The sequence below is a fragment of the Rutilus rutilus genome, assembly GCF_951802725.1.
Source record: "Rutilus rutilus genome assembly, chromosome: 25".
Taxonomy (NCBI): domain Eukaryota; kingdom Metazoa; phylum Chordata; class Actinopteri; order Cypriniformes; family Leuciscidae; genus Rutilus; species Rutilus rutilus.
The window spans coordinates 9,741,911-9,759,291 of record NC_140229.1 but is presented as its reverse complement, the minus strand read 5'-3'; the positions used below and the strand labels follow the sequence as shown (position 1 = coordinate 9,759,291).

The window sequence follows — 17,381 nt, the reverse complement described above, 5'->3', positions numbered from 1 at the left end:
AGTGATCAGCATGATAAGTAATAAATAACTAAAAGCGAAAGTAAGTCTTAATAAACTTTAAACACAGAATATAAAGTATTTTTAAGATATTACAATTGTCAGTCTGTATATTATTCTCACGTGCGAATGTCAAAGATGTACCAAGTCAGTTGGCAGATCATAACTAAATAGCGCCTCTCTGTGTCGTGTTTTTACGCTCTAAATTATATAAAATTGACGCTTTTTCACCAAAATAGATTCATATTGCAATATCCTTACTTAGGAACAAGTCTTTTAGCTTTTTATGAAATCTTATTTCACTCAGGTAAAAAAATATTTATAGCATAAACCTCAAAAAGTTGCAGAAAATCCAGAGTGGACACTTTTTTTTTGCATACACATTTACATTTTTTGTACTTTCAGTTATAAAAAAATCGTATAGTAGTTTTGTAATGACATTGTTCACCTGTTTTGTTCTCACTGCATTTTTATTTATTTACTGTAAACACAACATTCCTTAATTTGATTGCTTGTATTTACAGACACTATTGTTTGTACAATTGTGTAAAAAAAAAAGAACTGCCACAAGAAAATGCAAAACATGGTGAAAACAAAAAACTTAATATCAAGAGAAAATCTTCTGTGTCCTCGTCCTATGGATGTCTCAATGGTGCTTTTAAGTGCAGAATCTGTGTTTTTTGTTACTGTGGAATTGAACTAGTAGTGTTGGCACGCAGAACACCTCTCAGCACCCTGAAGTTTGCCAGCGGCTGGTTCTCCTTCGGAGGGTAGCATGGTCCTCGATCTGTCACGTAGGCATAAGGGAAGCGTAGCACCCAGAGTCCATCAGGTGGCAGCACCACCTCAGGTTGCTCCGGATGGAAGATAGGACAGGGAGGGGGACCTGGCTGGACCTAGGAGAGAAGAGAAGTACAGAATAATATACTTTTAATGGAAATTTTTTGGATAATATGGGTAGTATTCATTAATAATTTGAGATTTAATTCACTGTCTATGCACTTATTAACTTATTGTACCTGTGGGTTTAGGACAATCTCAAGAGGAGCATCAGGAATGACGACAAAAAGACGAGCCAGCTGAGCGTAGTGTGGCTTGATCCCTCGTCCTTGAGCTGGAGAGGGAATGTATAAAGGCATGTCAGAATTTAAGCATCTGGTTGCAGGTTCCTTTGGTCCACCTTGCCCAAGCACTTTGACAACTTTATCAGGGCCAGAACTAAGGAAGCGGCGCCCTCTGCTGTCCTCATACTCGAAACCAACGAAAGCACGAGCTACGTCATCACGTCTGCGCCCTCGTCCAATTCCTCCAGCACTGCCTCGCTTTCCAGCGGATGCTTTATTTGGTGCTGGCCAGGAGGCTGGGCCTCCGTCTAGAGGCTCAAGCGATCCCACATCTTCCTCTGATCGGCTTCGAATGACAACATCCCAGGGCAAGAGGAAAGCGGAGCCTGGGAGGAATCCAGGTTGCTCTAAACCGGTGAGACTGTTGTAGGCCTTAGCTGGACCGATTTTAACAAGAGACCAACTCGAGAACTTGGGCAACAGTCCTTTTGGGCATCCAGAATGAAGCATGCCAGGAAGATACTCCACAGTTGAGGGCTGTCTGTCCACCAAGCTTGGCCTCTTCTCTTGTCCTTCTGCTCCATCACCATAAGTTCCAAGGCTGTCCATTGACTGGCCCAAGCTAAGAGCGAGACTTAGACCTGTGCTATCACCAGGTGTGTGAGTGCTGGTCTCTTTCTCCTTTAGACGATCAGCTTCGCCCGATGAAGGTACTTCTACAGGTCTGGGCACCTCTTCACTGACAGGAGCAGGGTCGGGTGTGCTGGCTTGGAACACAGGGAAATTGATCCTCTCCAACTTTCCACAACATTTCTCCTCAAGCATCTGAAAACGAATGACAGAAAGACGAAGAACAGATTTAAAGCGTACGTAATGAATATTTATGGTAGAAAAAACGTACTGTTAAGTTTTTAAAGTTACTGACTTGATAGAAGTCGTAGTTGGCAGCCTGGATGTCAAATGGATCTTCTCTTGGAGACTGCTTCTTACCACAGTTACAGGAACTTGTAGATCGACCCCTACTATTGTGGTATAGAATAGGTGGGTTGTGGTCCATTTCTGGCTTCTCTCCTGCAATGTGAACAAAATAGAGGTTTAGAGATGTATAGTCCATGATATGCTGTTGATTAACAGTTTATTAACCTGAAACTCACACAGTTTAGTAGTCAAGTCAACTTCATTTATATATCACTTATAACAATATAAATTGCTTTAAACAGCTTTACAGTGATAACAGGAAATTAAAGTAACAGATTGTTTTGGCTTTACAGCAGCTCTAGAATAAAGTTATTGTCCAGCTAAAGTTAGTTTTGATTGATTCACAAAGATTACAAATTATTACAAAGATCATTGGTTATTAACTTAGGGGCCGCTTAAATGACACTGTTTTAATTGAAAACAGAAAACTTTTAATGTGTTCTGGCCGTTCATTTGCACGACAACAGATGTCACTACAAATGGTAGTAACATAACATATTGACAGTTATGCACTTGTTTTGCACAATGAAAATCTATGGAGTGTCACATCCCATATTGCTCCAATGACTTCCATTTGACATTGGATTTCTGTCAAAGCGTTTTCTGTTAGTTTTCACAAACTGTGCCGAGTCAAAATCATTTTCTGTGGTAACGACAGCATTCCACAGATAATTCCATTCATGCATTTAGCAGACGCTTTTGTCCAAAGCGACTTATATTTCATTGCAGATATACATCGGTTCTTGCATTCCTTGGGAATCAAACCCACAACCTTGGCATCGCTAACACCATGCTCTAGCCACAGAAACATGTTCAATTCAGAACACTCTTTTAATATAAATTTAATATCAATAATGTCAAACTAACAGTATGAAATGAGGATCAACATGTGTTGGGAATCAAGTTGTCAACATTTGTATCAAGTTTATTTATTGATTTATAACCAAGGTAAATATAATGCAGATTTGTGAAGTAAAGTAAGAATAAATTAAATCAGAAAGAGCAAGGTGCAAGCAGCAACACCAAGGTAATGGATTTGATTCCCATGGCACACATCAACAAAAACATATAGCTTGAATGCAATTTAAGCCGCTTTGGATACGTTGCTTTATCTACCAAATGCAACTGTAATCTATTATATGTGCATCTTCACCTGGCTTTGGCAGCAGATGAAACTTGTGTACACAGTGCTGATCCGTAAGGCTGCGCTCCTCACAGAGCTGATGCCCGTTACTCCAGAACTTGTAGCAATCCTCATGGAGCTGCAAGGCGTATCTTTGAAAGGCGACTCCCCTTGCATGCTGGCTGTACACTCGCAGTGCATGTGCCAGTTGATTCTTGTGCACTGTGGTGGTGTAATTATGAGGAAGGTTTGACTGGTACGCGCTGTGAGCCAGGGGCAATGCTTTCTGACACCTGTTTTCTGAAAACTTGGCATCTGCGTCAAGGAACCCCTCCAGCACTTTCAGCTGACCCTGCACCTTGAGGGAGATCTCGGCTGCGTCATCCTCACTGCTCTCTATCATGACCTGATAAAGTCTGTTCGCAACATGCACCCATTTGGAGTAAGTGGGCAGCTCAAAGTGTGATGGCTGCGGATTGCGACCTACACTGTCATCAAAACCTTTCTTGGTCAATACGAGTTCAACATGCTGAAACAGGAACTCTTTTAAAGTGCAGTCCACTAACTGCCCTCCAGAGGAAAGACTGCTTTCCACATTGAAGGAGGGCTGTCTGTTAGAGTGCCTCATCTGTTGGTACCGCCTTTGCCCGGGCACAGGCGGACCACCTTCGTTCTCTCGCAGGGCACAGTTGGACCGCAGGTGTCCAAGGAGAGAGCTGATAGGGTCCTCGTCTGGTCCTGGCACTACATATACAAAAGCCTGGTTGGCAGGAACTGTAAAGAGACAATTGCTACTCTGGTTGGTCAGTACACGACTTTTCCTGAATATCCTGTATATCTGATCTTCCAGAGCATGCTGTAGTCGCCTTCTAGGGGAGTGTTTTTTGGGTTTATCTCCTCCAGAGCCCTCAGTCCCATTCCCACCCATGCCAGACGAGCTCACTCTGAGAGCTCCGTTCATCTGGAACACGAATAGCAGACGTGGAGGGCACGGCCGGCAGTTTAACTTCCATTCCTTTGATATGGGCGAATCTTTAATCGCAGCGCGCAGCAGGGGGAGCGCTTTCTGACGTAGCGCGTCCAAAGCGCGAAACATCTTATCGTAAGTGATGTCGAACGAACATGTGGGATGAACCAGCAGAAGAACATGGCATAGCGAGAAGAGATACAGAAGCTGCAAACAGTGATCCTTCTCTGCCGTTTTCCAAAACTCATGCGCTTCTGCATGACCCAGACCCGCCGTCAGCGACTCGCACGCGCGAATAAGCTGGCGGTTGTCTAAAACAGATGTTAATACGAGATATAGGACGCGGTTCTCCTGATTGAAATACGCCTGCATCGATGTTCCTCCGCTCGGACTGTCAGTGTCGTCGCGCCCAAAGAGAGAGAAGATGTGTTTATCTGCTAAAGTGTTTATGAGAGAATCTTTGACTGATCCGGGTTGCATTGCGCTTTTCCCAAATATGCCCAATACGCAAACGCCCTCATCTTTGTCGTTGGGGTCTTCTATTATTTCTGACTGTAACAGCGCTCCAATATTCATGGGCACCGCCATTTTCTTCGGACAGAAACAAGTGGGCGGGGTTTGTGTTGAACTGAGCGCAAAATAAGAGTCCGGGTGGATACATGAACCTGCACGTTAATTTCCGTACAAAAAGAAAAGAAAAGAAAAGACAGTAAACAATAGTTTATGTCTTATATTTTTACAAATAGTGTTATTTTTAAGCTAAACCTAAAAATATTAAATCATTTACGTTAATGAAATAAAACTTAACTGAAATTAGTTCAAATACTAAGATGACAAACTAAATGCTGAGTATAAAAATGAAAACTGCTTTATAAAATATAAAAGCCAATACAGCATTAGCAAATGATATAGTGTAAAAATGATACTAAAAATAATACTATTTCATTACCTTTTATCTAAATGCACTTGCTTGTAAATCAAAAACACACAATTTGTGTAGGTCCAGTATTTATTAAACGTTTTGGATTCATTGCAATATTTTTTACATACAAATAAAAGTGGCTTGAGAAAGATATTGCAAAAGACCCTTAAAAATAAACATTAAGACATGGAAACATCACTTTGGTATAACACTCAAAGTCAAGACCACCTGTAAACAAGCAGTAAAACATAAATAAAACATCCTGAATTGTGCTTCAAGTTTTACCACACACACACATAAGACATCAATGGCATATTGAATTTATGGATCAATAACTGACCTGTCTCACCTCTGTACAAATTTCAACACAGTATGTAGTACTATATTTTACAGCCGAGTCAGTTCACACATTCCACAAATCCTATTCAGTAACAGTGACATTGAGCTGCATATTTAATTACTTAGTTCTACTAATTATATAAATGAATGATATCTAAAAACGTGCTCCTATTGATGTACATTAAATTTTCATACAGTGTGCATTTGCTGTTTTTTATGCTTGTGACTATGTCTTAAAAAGGCTGTTCTGATATAAAAGGATCAAGGAGCATTTCACATACAAGTATATAAAATAACATAGTAGCGAGTAACATAAAATACTGTCCTGTATGAGAAATACTCTCATACAGTATGAGAACTGGTAGAAGCTATTAGCACAGTTACAGTAAACATGTAAAAAAAAAAAAAAAAAAAAACACAACACACAACACAAGACGGTTACCAAAAGGCCATGCAAAACACAATGTGCAATAACACTAAAATGGTCCATTTCTTTCTTTAGAAAGGCTTGATTGGTGATAGTCCTTTTGTTAAAGCACGCTGTAAAGTTATACACAGAATAAAATAAAAATTCTCAGGTCATTAGTTAATTCAGAGACTCAGAGGGTGACTTTAAAAGAATAATAGTAAAACGAAATTCTAAAAATTAAATACTGATACTATGATTCATTTCATGATATAGCCATTACATACCAGGTGCTTGTTTCCTAACCCTTTGGTCATCTTTGTATCCAGGCTTGAATCGGTCACATCATTCTCTTTGTTACAAAGCGGTGTGCCACCAGGACTCCTGAGAATATACCATGTGACAAGTATTAAGCTAGATGTGACTGTCTTCAGTTTTAGGCATTTCTTTGCTCTAATTCAAAAATATGGTCTGGTTTCACAGACAGGGCTTAGATTAAGCCAGGATTAGGTTTTAGTTCAATTAGGACATTTAACATTCCTTAGAAAAATTGCTTTCAGTTAAAACGGCTCAAACATGCATTTTAGGCTACGTCTACATTAATCCGGATACACTTTACAAAGGCCTTAGTCTGGGACTATGCTTAAGCCTTGTCTGTGAAACCAGCGTTATAAAGTAAGAGGTGATCTTGCCTGGTCAAGTTGACTTTTCGAAGTGGTACCCGTAGACTCATGGGATTTTTGGTTGGTGTCCTACAGAGAACAACAGAAATGATGAAGCAAAACCGAACGTATTGATTTACAGCAAAATAAACATTTATTTATGCAGAAAAATCACCTGCCAAGCCTTGACCTAAACTTCAAGGGGAGGTCAGAATTAGAGCGCCGTAAACGGACTTTCTGCAAGTCTGCAAGTGTGACCAGTGGTGTTCTTCTCTCTGGAGACATCTTTAAAAGAATATACCATCAGATATATATACACTCAATGCAGGACACTATGGAAAATTTAGTGTCTTTCTTTCACTCACCTGAGTTTTTTGGCCGACAGTAACTTTTTTTAGTTGTACTGCTTGAAGATCTCGAAGAGTCACAGCAACAGGGCCACTTTGCTTCTCCTATTTGTGGAGGGATGAAATTGAAAATAGTGGCAACCTCCATGGCTTGTTTCCTCAACAAACAAAGTGAATTAAATTGGATATGACAAAGCAGTAATAAACCATTACCTTTAGAGAGCTAGTTTGTGCAGTTTTTTTAGGAATTAAGGACACTTTCGGAGCAGCAAATGTCACTAGAATTTGAGGAGGAGGAGGAGGAGGAGGAGGAGGAGGAGGTGGTGGTGGAGCAGGAGGAAGGGAGAGAGGCAGAGGTGTAGAGTGAACACCAGACATTTCACACGGACCGCCTGCACTCTTGGCTTCTCGAGAGAGCTAAAAGATAAATATATATTTTTTTTTTTATGCACATTACAAGCACTGGATTCACTGGAAAATAAAGAAAATCCTTTTGATCAGTACAGCTGAAATGTCCTAACCTTCAAAGTGGAATGCAATAGTGCCATTTCCCTTTGCAGCTCCTCTACTTTTTGGTGAAGGGATTCCACTCTTTCTGCATAGCCTCTCCAGAAGAGGAAGACATTCAGGAATCCACAACAGATCTAATAATAATAATAATAAATCATCATCATCATCAAGTCAGAAAGCTCTCGTTCTCTTGAACTTTAATAAATGAAAAAAAAAGAGAAAAAAATAAATATCTTACTTGATTGATTATCTTTCTGCATTTTTGCAAGAGACTTCCAATTCCAGAAAACATAGCTCTAATACTCATTGTTGAAGACAGTTGTTTAGTGGCTTGAACACTTGTCTCCTCAATGTCATTGTCCACATTTGTTTTGTTGTCTGGACTGGGTGGAAGTATTACCATAAAGTAAAGTATATATATATACACAGTTGGCTCATATGTTTAATTTCATTTCATAGGCTACATTTTTTTTATGTATTAAAAAGCAAGAGAGTCTTAAGATTCCTAAAGGGATAGTAAACCCAAAAGTCAGGGGGTTTAGAGAAATGCCTCGGTTTTTTTTTTTTTGTCTATACAAGTCAATGGTCACCTTATATATTTGGAACAACATGAGGATGAGTAAATGATGACAACTGTCAATTTTGGGTGAACTATCCCTTTAACTCTTAAAAATCATAAGGCCTTAAAATGTTGTAGTGTTTTTTTTTTGTTTTGTTTTTTATACTGCATAACAGATTATTATATAATATGAATATACTTATTTCAGCAAGTAAAATAAGGTTATTATTTTGTCTTGTGGAATATGTAAATATCAGTTTATATAGAAATTATTATTTTGTCAGCAATTTTCTAAGTAACTTGTGTATAAAAAGGAAGTGTTTTTGCAGTTACTCACACAGGGGCCGTTGGTGTGGCAGAAGGCACAACTGGCTTCTTGCTCTTCATGGCCCAGTTTCGGCTACTGACATTTCTCTTCCTCCGCCGATGAAAGACACTACCGAGGCCCTGGACACGAATTACACATCGTTAAATGAAACATGGTAATTAAACACCGAATTAACCAATTATTAGCAACATACCCTGAATCCACCCATATCCACAGCTGCAGACGGCTTTTGAAAATAGTTCCTTATTGTTTACCCTCCAATAGGAGCGCATATGAAGTGCAAGGGGCCGGGTCTTACTATTCGATTGGTTAAGGAAGACGGAAAGGGTTTGCATCTGCAGCGGAAAGCTTTCAGCCAATCACCTACGGGGGTTTGTCCGTTACTATAGCAGCGGCGTAAACAATCATCAAAGAGCATTATGCGGTTTGATCGTAAGCATCAAATTAGTCTAACGTTAGTTGGGTTTAAGAAACGTTTCGAGCAGCAATACTTCAAAACCGAAAGTAAATAAATAATTGTAAGTCAAGGCGTGACAATTTGTTGCCAAATATTGTTTTTGTTGTTGTTGAGACATACAGATAGCCACACTTTCTGTGCTCAAGCTGTAACTAATGGCTGGAAAAGTTCTCTGTGAGGCAACAAAACTGTACAACATCCTAAATCAATACACTCATTTACCAAGGCTTGCAGAGAGCAACTACCTTTGCCTGATTGGTAAGAATTAAAAAAGCTATTCTTTTATGACAGTAACGTACACTGTGCGTTCAATGCTAATTCAAACGCCAACAAATTAAAGTGAAAGTTTAATTACAATAATAATAATAATAATAGTATTATCTCTTCAGATGCACGTGCAGCAGAATCATATAACTTTAGCCACATCATTACTGCTAGAAATGCAAAATGGGTATGTATAGATTTTGTTTTATTCAAGTTTATGTTTTGTATATCCTGTACTATTAGAATATCAGAACATCATTGGTTTATTTTGTTTGCTAATTACAAAGGATTCTGACCGAAAGTTTATTATGCCCATGGATGTTGAGGTTGAAAGTATGAGGTACATCATTGTTTATGACAGCAATACACATTCTCTGTTAGATTCAGGTAAGACACTACCTTTTCTAACACGTTATGAAATTTCCCTAAAAATGTCAATACACTTCTGAAAACCCCCTAACTGTATTTGTGTTATAGGTCCAGCCATAGACTGTGCAGACTGCTTAGAAAAAGCGAGCCGTTTTCCTGTACAGATTCTTACTGGGGGCTATGAGAAGTTTTCTGCACTCTATCCTTTCCTAAGAACGCAAAAGATTCTTTACAACATTAGGGTAGTATTTTAATAAATTATAAATGATGTTTTTGTGCTGTTTATATACATGTTTAATGATTCAAATGCCTGTATCCATAGGAATTGGAGAGCTTGAATCCCTATCCTGTGGAAATCTTACCAGGTCAGCTTTACATGGGTGATTATAGGCAGGCCACAAACCCCCAAATCCTTAAAGATCTGAAGCTGAATGCACTTGTCAATGTCTCTGATGAGTGCAGTCTAATGTGAGCCAACCCACCATCTCATATTTATTTATACTAGTGCAAAATGCCCGTGCAAAATCAGTTTTTGAGTGTGTTTTTAGTAGCCTAATTGTTGGTTTGATGTGTTTGAGTGCTCATTGTTACAATTACACAGCAAAAGTTCAGTGACATTTTTATATGTGCATGGTAGAAAGCACAAAGTGAACTCCGAGAAAACGCTTATGCTTGAGCAAACAGTTTGTGAATAGGCTGATGAATAGCTGATCGCCATCAAAAAAGTTCAGGAGATATTTCTTAGCGATGGCTGATTTCAACAGTTTCAATATGATAAAAAATAACTTTTATATTGATTCAATGGATTAATTGCATTTTGAAAAAAAAAAAGTGTCATGAATTTATTGCATTTTTGGGGAAAATAATCCGTTTTTATAATAAATCTTTGAAAATCAAAATCTGGATTTGAAATTTTTTATGTTATTATAACCTAAAGATGCTATGTGAAAGTTTGAAACAGAAAATAGTGGTTTTCATCTTGTCACTTTCTTGGTAAAGAAAACACATTTTTACTCAAATGAATCAAAATGGATTTATCATGGATTTATCACGTAAAGTGCTTCTTTTACTGTTATTTTTAACGATATCTTTTGCATTTCTCATCCAAACAACGTCAAACTTGGCACTGCACTTACTCGTGCCCGAGACACCTGTCAAGTTTGAAATCCATCGGACTAACGGTTCGAGAGATATGCAAATAACACACACACACACAGACAGACAGACAGACGGACATACAGACAGACAGACGTTTCTGTAATTTATAGATAGATACTTAGGCATGCATACAAATTTTTTTCAATTCAGTTCGATCATATAACTGCCTGAATACCCTTTGTGTGGAATTTTATAATTAATCTATGAACTTTACTTTGCAAACTAGGTTTAAAAAGGCAAACTGCACTGTCCTACACATACGAATTGCAGATTCTGCAGAGGCAGATTTCACCACTTCATTTGAGAGAATGTGTGTTTTTATTGGTAAGTACTGGGATATTTTTTGTTTAGTGGCTGACCAATAACTTAAATATCTAAAACAAAACTATGACAGTGTGAACTGTGGGTCTTTTAAACATTTCAGGTTCTCATCTCAATACTGCTTCTCCTGTTTTGATATTCTCTACTCTTGGGATAAGCCGATGCTGTGCTGTAGCAATGGCATATCTTATGTATCACCTGAAATGCACACTTGAGGTAATGATTTTACTTTTGCGTTTAGAGTTTACATTGATGTTATTAGCAGATGCTTCCTTAAAGGGACAGTTCACCCAAAAATTAAAATTCTGTCATCATTTACTCACCGTCAAGTTGTTCCAAATCTGTATGCATTTCTTTCTGAACTCAAAATCATTTTGAATGCTCCGTTCATTTGTAAGTCGCTTTTGGATAAAAGCGTCTGCTAAATGATTAAATGTAAATGTAAAAGAAGATATTTTGAAGAATGTCAGTAACCAAACAGTTAATGCCCTGCCCCATACTAGGGAAGTCAATGGTGCCCATCAACTGTTTGGTTACCCATATTCTTCAAAATACCTTATTTTGTGTTTAGCAGAAGAAAGAAGTTCATAGTTTTGGAACAACTTGAGGGGAGTAAATGATTTTTGGGTGAACTATCCCTTTAATATTTGTCATCTGTGATTTCGGGATATTTTAGGAGGCCTGGAATCATATTCAGCAGTGCAAAGCCAGCATGAGACCAAATCGAGGATTTGTGCAGCAACTTTCTGATTGGGAACTTCAGACTGTTGGGAAGAGAGTGACAGATATTTCAGAACCCAACTACTGACAATAACCATATGTAACAGAAACAGTGCATCACTGTGCACATTCAATATCAAATAGTGCACAGTGCAGTAGTCTGAGTGAATACGAGCAACTAAAAATATCAATTTATGTCATAAGCAATGCATTTTCAATGCAATGCAAATATCTTCTTTTGAAGAAAGAAATTCATAAAGGTTTGGAACAACTTGAGGGTGAGGGTAATTTTTGGGTAAACTATCCCTTTAACAACTGGAATTTTCTTGTCAAACTGTCAAAATCATTTTACTAAGTGTAACCCTTTGGATTAAATTGAAAGCTAAAAAGGTCAAGATTCAATCAATTTTATCCAACCATTTTTACATTTTTAAAAAACATCATTTTGTATGATTTATAAGCTGTTTTCCTCCAGGGGACCAAAAAATGTCCTCACATGGTCACAATTTCTGTTATTTTTGTGAGGGCATTCGGTAGGTATTACCAGGACCACAGACATACATACGAGGATTGTAATTTTAATAAAGATTTTCTAAATTAACTAACAATTCATCATTGCTATGACATAATAAGAGGTTATCTACAGTTCAAACATTGACCACAACATTGGTCATTGGCACAGCTGGCATGCTCTCCCTCTACCGTCTGTGGGAAGTCAGTCAGTGGGCTAGCAGTATATCCTCAATGGCGTTTTTGTCTTGTTTTGAAAGCTCTCATTGGTCAGTTTAATCGAGGGGCGTTTCAGTATGCCGCGAAGTCTGTCTCTGATTGGCTACGCGAGTTGTTGAAGTCTCGTTCACATGACAGACGTCTGTCAAGACTCAAGATAGCAAGCAAGCAAGCTGCTCACGTAACGGTAGAACAGACCGCTGTTCAACTGTTCACTCATATCTGGGAATACTACTTTAACCAAATATACTCTCTGGAAATGTTATTTAACCCGACTGGTTTGACTGAATGTTTACAAGAATGGGAGGATCTGGAAAAAGACTATCAACAGGTTCAGGTGAGTCTTTCTTTCTCCACTGCTACTCGGATAGCACGACCGCCCTTAACTATTAGATCTTACACTTCGCTCTCTAACTATTTAATTTACAACATAGTTTTTCTTATTACCACATTTATTGAAATATCGCCATTCAATGCTGATTGTAGCTTCAAGCACTATAGCTGCTTAGCAATTTAATCGGTTATACCTTATTTTAAGCTGTCACTATTACAGTGTAATTATACATTTAAGTACTGAGTACTATTAATTAATTACATGTACTTACTATAGGGTTAGGGTAGGATTAGGATTTGGTTGAGGGATAGTTGCATGTAATTATGCATAATTTACTCTTATTACTATGGTAAGTACATGTAACATGTAATAAAGTGTTACCATTTAATCCTTACCAACTAACAGGACAACAGTGGTACCATAAATCAGAAAGCAGATATTTTGAGTTACTTAAGATATAGTCTCTCCGATTCTCACAAATATATAATTGTATTATTATGTGTTATATTAAATATTTTACATTATTATAAGGTGTATGGGTAAGTGACAAAACATAAGGTATCATAAAAACAGATTTATTTTAATATCACATGTGCCAAGTCATAGAAATATTAGCTGTAGATTAATAATAGCTTCATACATACCAAAACATTTTTAAGGGTCAAAAGTTGTCTATATTGGTAAGTCCTCACTGACGGTGATTTTATTTCCATTAAATAAGGGTCAAAAGTTGTCTATATTGGTAAGTCCTCACTGATGGTGATTTTTTTCCATTAAATAATGCTTTAATGCTTATAAAACAGAGTATATATATGTTTATTTTAAACAAAATTATTTGACCATTAGCTCCACAGAAAATATCAGAAATGACTTCATCATGTAATAGGTCTATTTAAGTCATTGAACTATATACAATATTTGGTTACACTTTATTTTAAGGTGTCCTTGTTACAGTGTAATTATACATACATTTAAGCACAGGGTAATATTAAATAACTACATGTCCTTAATATAGGATTAGTATTTGGTTTAGGGTTAGTTGCATGCAATTATGCACATATTACTGTACCTACATGTAACAAGGGCACTGTAAAATAAAGTGTTACCTAAAATTCTAATGTCTGTATGTGTTGCACAGGAGACGCATCGACTTTACAAACAGAAGCTGGAGGAGGTTTCAAAATTACAGGACAGCTGTTCCTCTTCTATCGTACGGCAGAGGAAAAAGTTAAAGGATCTCTCAGAATCCCTGGAGGAGTTAGTCATAAGTTTAACTTTTCAGTTAAAAAATGATTGTTATTGACCTGTACCATATATTCAAACTTCTTTCTTTCATAGATGCAGAGCCACAGTGAATCCAGAAGATGTAAATAAAATAGACAAGATCCAAGATTCTATAAAGGAAAGACCAAATGTCTTTTTTGAGATGGAGGCCTTCCTGCCAAAGAAAAATGAGTAATGCAAATGAAAGACATTTGATGTCATCAGTGCCACACCCTCATAAAATACACATTATCAGCATTTACTATTCAAAGCAGGTCATGCCACTCTGTATTTGCCTGTTCCATTTCTGGTACAATATTGACACAATTAAAACCGTAGACTAAAGGTGTGGTAAAGAATTAAATAATAATTGAATGAGGATAGTGGTGTGTGGACTTATAATCCAGCTTGTTCAAGCACATACAATGATTCTTCAAATACAAATGCTAACCTGAAATACTTTACCCTGTTCTTGTTCCAGGTTGTACCTCAGTCTTGTTCTTGGAAATGTAAATGTTACACTCCTTAACAAGCAGGCCAAGTAAGTTTTCAGAACCTTGAGCAGAATACTATTTATTAACCATGGTGTTTTAACACCTCATTGTGGTGTCATGAAGTGCAGTGATGATGTTAATGAGTCATGTGATTTGTCTCTGCCTGCTTGAGAAGACTTGTTTTGTTTTTCTCCATTGTACAGGTTTGCCTATAAAGACGAGTATGAGAAGTTCAAACTATACTTGACTGTGCTGCTCTTGTTGTTCTCATTCACCTGTCGCCTTCTGGTCAGTTACAGGTACATGTTTGTTGCCACGAAATATGAAAAAAAAAAAAGGTGCTTAGTCTAATAAGTGTGAACTGTTATTCACAAAAGTTATCATATAATGATATCATAAAATATATATTTAGGCAAGTCATTTTTTAAATCATGGATTAAATGTTATGCTTCATGTCTCACTAATACATAATCATAATCAGTTTGTCTTTGCCCTCTTGTGTTTTGATAGGGCTGTAGATGCACTCTTCAATTTCCTGCTGGTGTGGTATTATTGTACATTAACAATAAGAGAGAGCATCCTCATTAATAACGGCTCAAAGTGAGAATAATCATTTGATTATGTAATACTTATTTCCTGTTAAAAATTACCTCAATCCTTCAGGCTGTACTGTAAAGTTTCAAAACTTTGTTTCAGGATCAAGGGCTGGTGGGTGTTTCAACACTATGTCTCAACTTTTCTCTCTGGAGTAATGCTGACCTGGTACGAATGACTTGTTAACACTTGGCATGTTTGGTACGATTAAAACGAACTCCGGTGTGATTGCTCTGTTAGTGCGGTTCATTTGAATAAGTGTGAACCCCGGTGTGCACCAAATAAGCGAACCGAGACCCCTAAACTAGTGAAAAGCTATAAAAGCCTTTTTGTGTGTGTGTGTGTGTGTGTGTGTGTGTGTGTGTGTGTGTGTGTGTGTGTGTGTGTGTGTCTTTAGTTTCAGTCTTAAAAATGGTGATGTGAACCAGGACTAAATGTATAATTTTCTGTTTTGGTCCACACCTTTTATTTGATTAACTCTGAAATATGATTGTATTAGATACATCAGATTAATGTGCTTTGAGTAAATACTTAAAATTAAATGTTTTTAAGCACACTTAGTAGTCTCTCTTTAAAACTCTGAAATATTATTAGAGCATTATACTTTTGAAACTTTGGTACTTTAATCAATAGTATTGTGACGTGTATTAGATGGATCAGATTAATGAATTTTGAATAAATGCTTAAAATTAAATGAATCTGTTCATGTGTGTCTCACAGGCCTGATGGTGAACTATACCAGATTTTCAGAAATCAGTTCCTGTCATACTCCATGTATATAAGTACGATTAGTCTTATAGTTTTAGTAACCCTTTTATGTAATAATGATTTATTCATTATTTTACTTAATCTTGTTTGGTTTTCCTTTCAGATTTTGTTCAGTTTCTCCAGTACTACTACCAGAGTGGCTGCTTGTATAGACTTCGAGCTCTTGGAGAAAGACATAACATGGACCTCACAGTTGGTGGGTAGTTTTCTTATCTGTTTTTCCTTATTATATTGCAGATGTACCCATTAACAGATGTTTTGTCATGTGCTTTATGATCAGAGGGGTTTCAGTCTTGGATGTGCAGGGGTCTGACTTTTCTCCTGCCGTTCCTTTTCTTGGGCCATGTAAGTTTTATACTGCGATTGTTATTTTGCAATAAATGCAATCCTCTTGTATGTGCAAACAGCTCATTTCCTGTTTTATGGCCATCATTGTGGTAAAGACTCTTTTTGGTGGCACAAATGGCAATATGTCATTTTTAAAGCTTTAAAGATGGCGTAAAAGTTTGCTTATTGCTGACATAAAATATTAACATGGGTATTCAGAAAAGTTTTGATGTAATTGGTAGTATGCTGTGGATCTAACTGTCTTATTATCTACATCCAGTTCTTCCAGCTTTATAATGGAATTACACTCTTCCAAATGGCCCAGCTTCCAGAATGTAAAGAGTGGCAGGTCAGTGTTTCAAAATAATTCAAAATGTTTACATTATGTGCATATCATTCATGTGTATATATGTGTTCATTTGTTTCCGTTTCAATTGAATTTGCAATATTTCCTTTTTCTTCTTAGGTTCTCATGTGTGGCTCTACTTTCCTTGTTTTGTTCATGGGAAACTTCTTCACTACGCTTGGTGTTGTTTACCACAAATACGTGGATCAGGACAAAGCTAAAGCTTTATAAATGACCGGCACAAAGGCACGAAACTCTTTATCAAAGCAATTTACGTTTTATATGAATGTTTTTTTAAATGTCAGTGTATATGCAATTATTGTGTTAATAATGTACAATATTTTTATGACACTGTTATTTAAATATTGTCAGACAGTGTGTTTCTTCTGTTCATGGTTCAGTACGGCTAAGTGACGATTTTTGTAAATGTGTCAGAAAGCATAAGGAATGAAATGTCTTTCCATCTAACCTTAAATCTAAATATTTATTATTTTGTTTTTATTTTATTAACTTAAATGAAGTTTTTCACACCATATGTCAATAAAAGTAATGACATCAGAATATCATAACAGTGTGCTGCTTTTTTTCTTTTCTTTTTTGAAAAATCTCTGGCCCATTTTTTTAATTAATTAGAATGCAAGTTATTGTTTGTTCAAGAGAACTCGAAGACAGACGTTAGAAGACAGTTATGGAAATAATTTGCTTTCAGTGGCATTGTTCCACACTCAACACATGACTTTACCATCATAGGACTATGTCAACATCTTTGTGTGAGTAAGAAGTATGTGCAATTAGCCCAATGTTAGGAAATGTTTTTGTTTTTTGGTGTGTGTGTGTGTGTGTGTGTGTGTGTGTGTGAATATTTCAAGAATTGATTGAGGAAGCCCTGTCAACACATCGTTTGATTAATAACAGATTGTACAATATGACTCTGCATCATCTTGCATTTTTAAAGGGATAGTTCACCTTTCCAGTAAAGAATTCACCTTATTGAGTATAACTGCATACCTTTTAATTATTTTATTTGAATTAAAC

The 17,381-nt window shown here is 37.0% G+C and overlaps 4 protein-coding genes across 5 annotated transcripts; 2 read left to right on the top strand and 2 right to left on the bottom strand.

Moving 5' to 3' along the window:
- Window positions 1-392: 392 nt before the first annotated feature.
- smg8 (SMG8 nonsense mediated mRNA decay factor) lies at window positions 393-4,785 on the bottom strand. The gene is made up of 4 exons (XM_084399940.1): window positions 3,193-4,785; window positions 1,987-2,132; window positions 1,017-1,886; window positions 393-893 (listed from the first exon to the last, which is right to left on the bottom strand). The coding sequence occupies exons 1-4, from the start codon at window positions 4,715-4,717 to the stop codon at window positions 681-683; spliced, it is 2,754 nt and encodes a 917-aa protein (XP_084256066.1). The 5' UTR covers window positions 4,718-4,785; the 3' UTR covers window positions 393-680.
- A 338-nt stretch (window positions 4,786-5,123) lies between these two features.
- prr11 (proline rich 11) lies at window positions 5,124-8,471 on the bottom strand. The gene is made up of 10 exons (XM_084399937.1): window positions 8,396-8,471; window positions 8,212-8,321; window positions 7,554-7,698; window positions 7,327-7,449; window positions 7,019-7,222; window positions 6,824-6,910; window positions 6,634-6,743; window positions 6,489-6,548; window positions 6,084-6,180; window positions 5,124-5,930 (listed from the first exon to the last, which is right to left on the bottom strand). Exons 1-10 carry the CDS (start codon window positions 8,408-8,410, stop codon window positions 5,889-5,891), a joined length of 993 nt encoding a protein of 330 aa, XP_084256063.1. The 5' UTR covers window positions 8,411-8,471; the 3' UTR covers window positions 5,124-5,888.
- Window positions 8,472-8,563: 92 nt separating this feature from the next.
- Window positions 8,564-12,090, top strand: styxl1 (serine/threonine/tyrosine interacting-like 1). The gene is made up of 8 exons (XM_084399939.1): window positions 8,564-8,917; window positions 9,049-9,110; window positions 9,211-9,310; window positions 9,401-9,534; window positions 9,615-9,760; window positions 10,677-10,774; window positions 10,875-10,987; window positions 11,448-12,090. Exons 1-8 carry the CDS (start codon window positions 8,815-8,817, stop codon window positions 11,577-11,579), a joined length of 888 nt encoding a protein of 295 aa, XP_084256065.1. The 5' UTR covers window positions 8,564-8,814; the 3' UTR covers window positions 11,580-12,090.
- A 269-nt stretch (window positions 12,091-12,359) lies between these two features.
- tmem120aa (transmembrane protein 120Aa) lies at window positions 12,360-16,915 on the top strand. Of its 2 annotated transcripts, XM_084400269.1 has the most exons (13): window positions 12,360-12,557; window positions 13,214-13,234; window positions 13,693-13,811; window positions 13,893-14,009; window positions 14,299-14,358; window positions 14,515-14,610; window positions 14,822-14,911; window positions 15,008-15,073; window positions 15,626-15,687; window positions 15,777-15,869; window positions 15,954-16,018; window positions 16,281-16,349; window positions 16,467-16,720. In XM_084400269.1, the coding sequence occupies exons 1-13, from the start codon at window positions 12,480-12,482 to the stop codon at window positions 16,575-16,577; spliced, it is 1,047 nt and encodes a 348-aa protein (XP_084256395.1). In that variant the 5' UTR covers window positions 12,360-12,479; the 3' UTR covers window positions 16,578-16,720. The 2 variants fall into 2 exon arrangements, with proteins under 2 accessions (XP_084256395.1, XP_084256396.1); XM_084400270.1 differs by lacking the exon at window positions 13,214-13,234 and having other exon boundaries at window positions 16,467-16,915.
- The last annotated feature ends 466 nt before the right edge of the window (window positions 16,916-17,381 follow it).

Excerpts from the sequence above, each read along its gene's own strand:
- tmem120aa (XM_084400269.1), top strand. The coding sequence starts at position 12,480 with ATGTTATTTAACCCGACTGGTTTGACTGAATGTTTACAAGAATGGGAG. Across the intron at positions 13,235-13,692 it reads GTCAAAAGTTGTCTATATTG|GAGACGCATCGACTTTACAA; the intron begins GTAAGTCCTCAC and ends TGTGTTGCACAG. Across the intron at positions 14,359-14,514 it reads CTCCTTAACAAGCAGGCCAA|GTTTGCCTATAAAGACGAGT; the intron begins GTAAGTTTTCAG and ends TCCATTGTACAG.
- prr11 (XM_084399937.1), bottom strand. Across the intron at positions 7,699-8,211 it reads GCCACACCAACGGCCCCTGT|TCCAGACAACAAAACAAATG; the intron begins GTGAGTAACTGC and ends ACTTCCACCCAG. Across the intron at positions 6,744-6,823 it reads CTGTCGGCCAAAAAACTCAG|ATGTCTCCAGAGAGAAGAAC; the intron begins GTGAGTGAAAGA and ends ATTCTTTTAAAG.
- styxl1 (XM_084399939.1), top strand. The coding sequence starts at position 8,815 with ATGGCTGGAAAAGTTCTCTGTGAGGCAACAAAACTGTACAACATCCTA. Across the intron at positions 9,111-9,210 it reads CTGCTAGAAATGCAAAATGG|GATTCTGACCGAAAGTTTAT; the intron begins GTATGTATAGAT and ends CTAATTACAAAG. Across the intron at positions 10,775-10,874 it reads GAGAATGTGTGTTTTTATTG|GTTCTCATCTCAATACTGCT; the intron begins GTAAGTACTGGG and ends TAAACATTTCAG.
- smg8 (XM_084399940.1), bottom strand. The coding sequence starts at position 4,717 with ATGGCGGTGCCCATGAATATTGGAGCGCTGTTACAGTCAGAAATAATA. Across the intron at positions 1,887-1,986 it reads CCAACTACGACTTCTATCAA|ATGCTTGAGGAGAAATGTTG; the intron begins GTCAGTAACTTT and ends ATTCGTTTTCAG. Across the intron at positions 894-1,016 it reads AGATTGTCCTAAACCCACAG|GTCCAGCCAGGTCCCCCTCC; the intron begins GTACAATAAGTT and ends CTTCTCTCCTAG.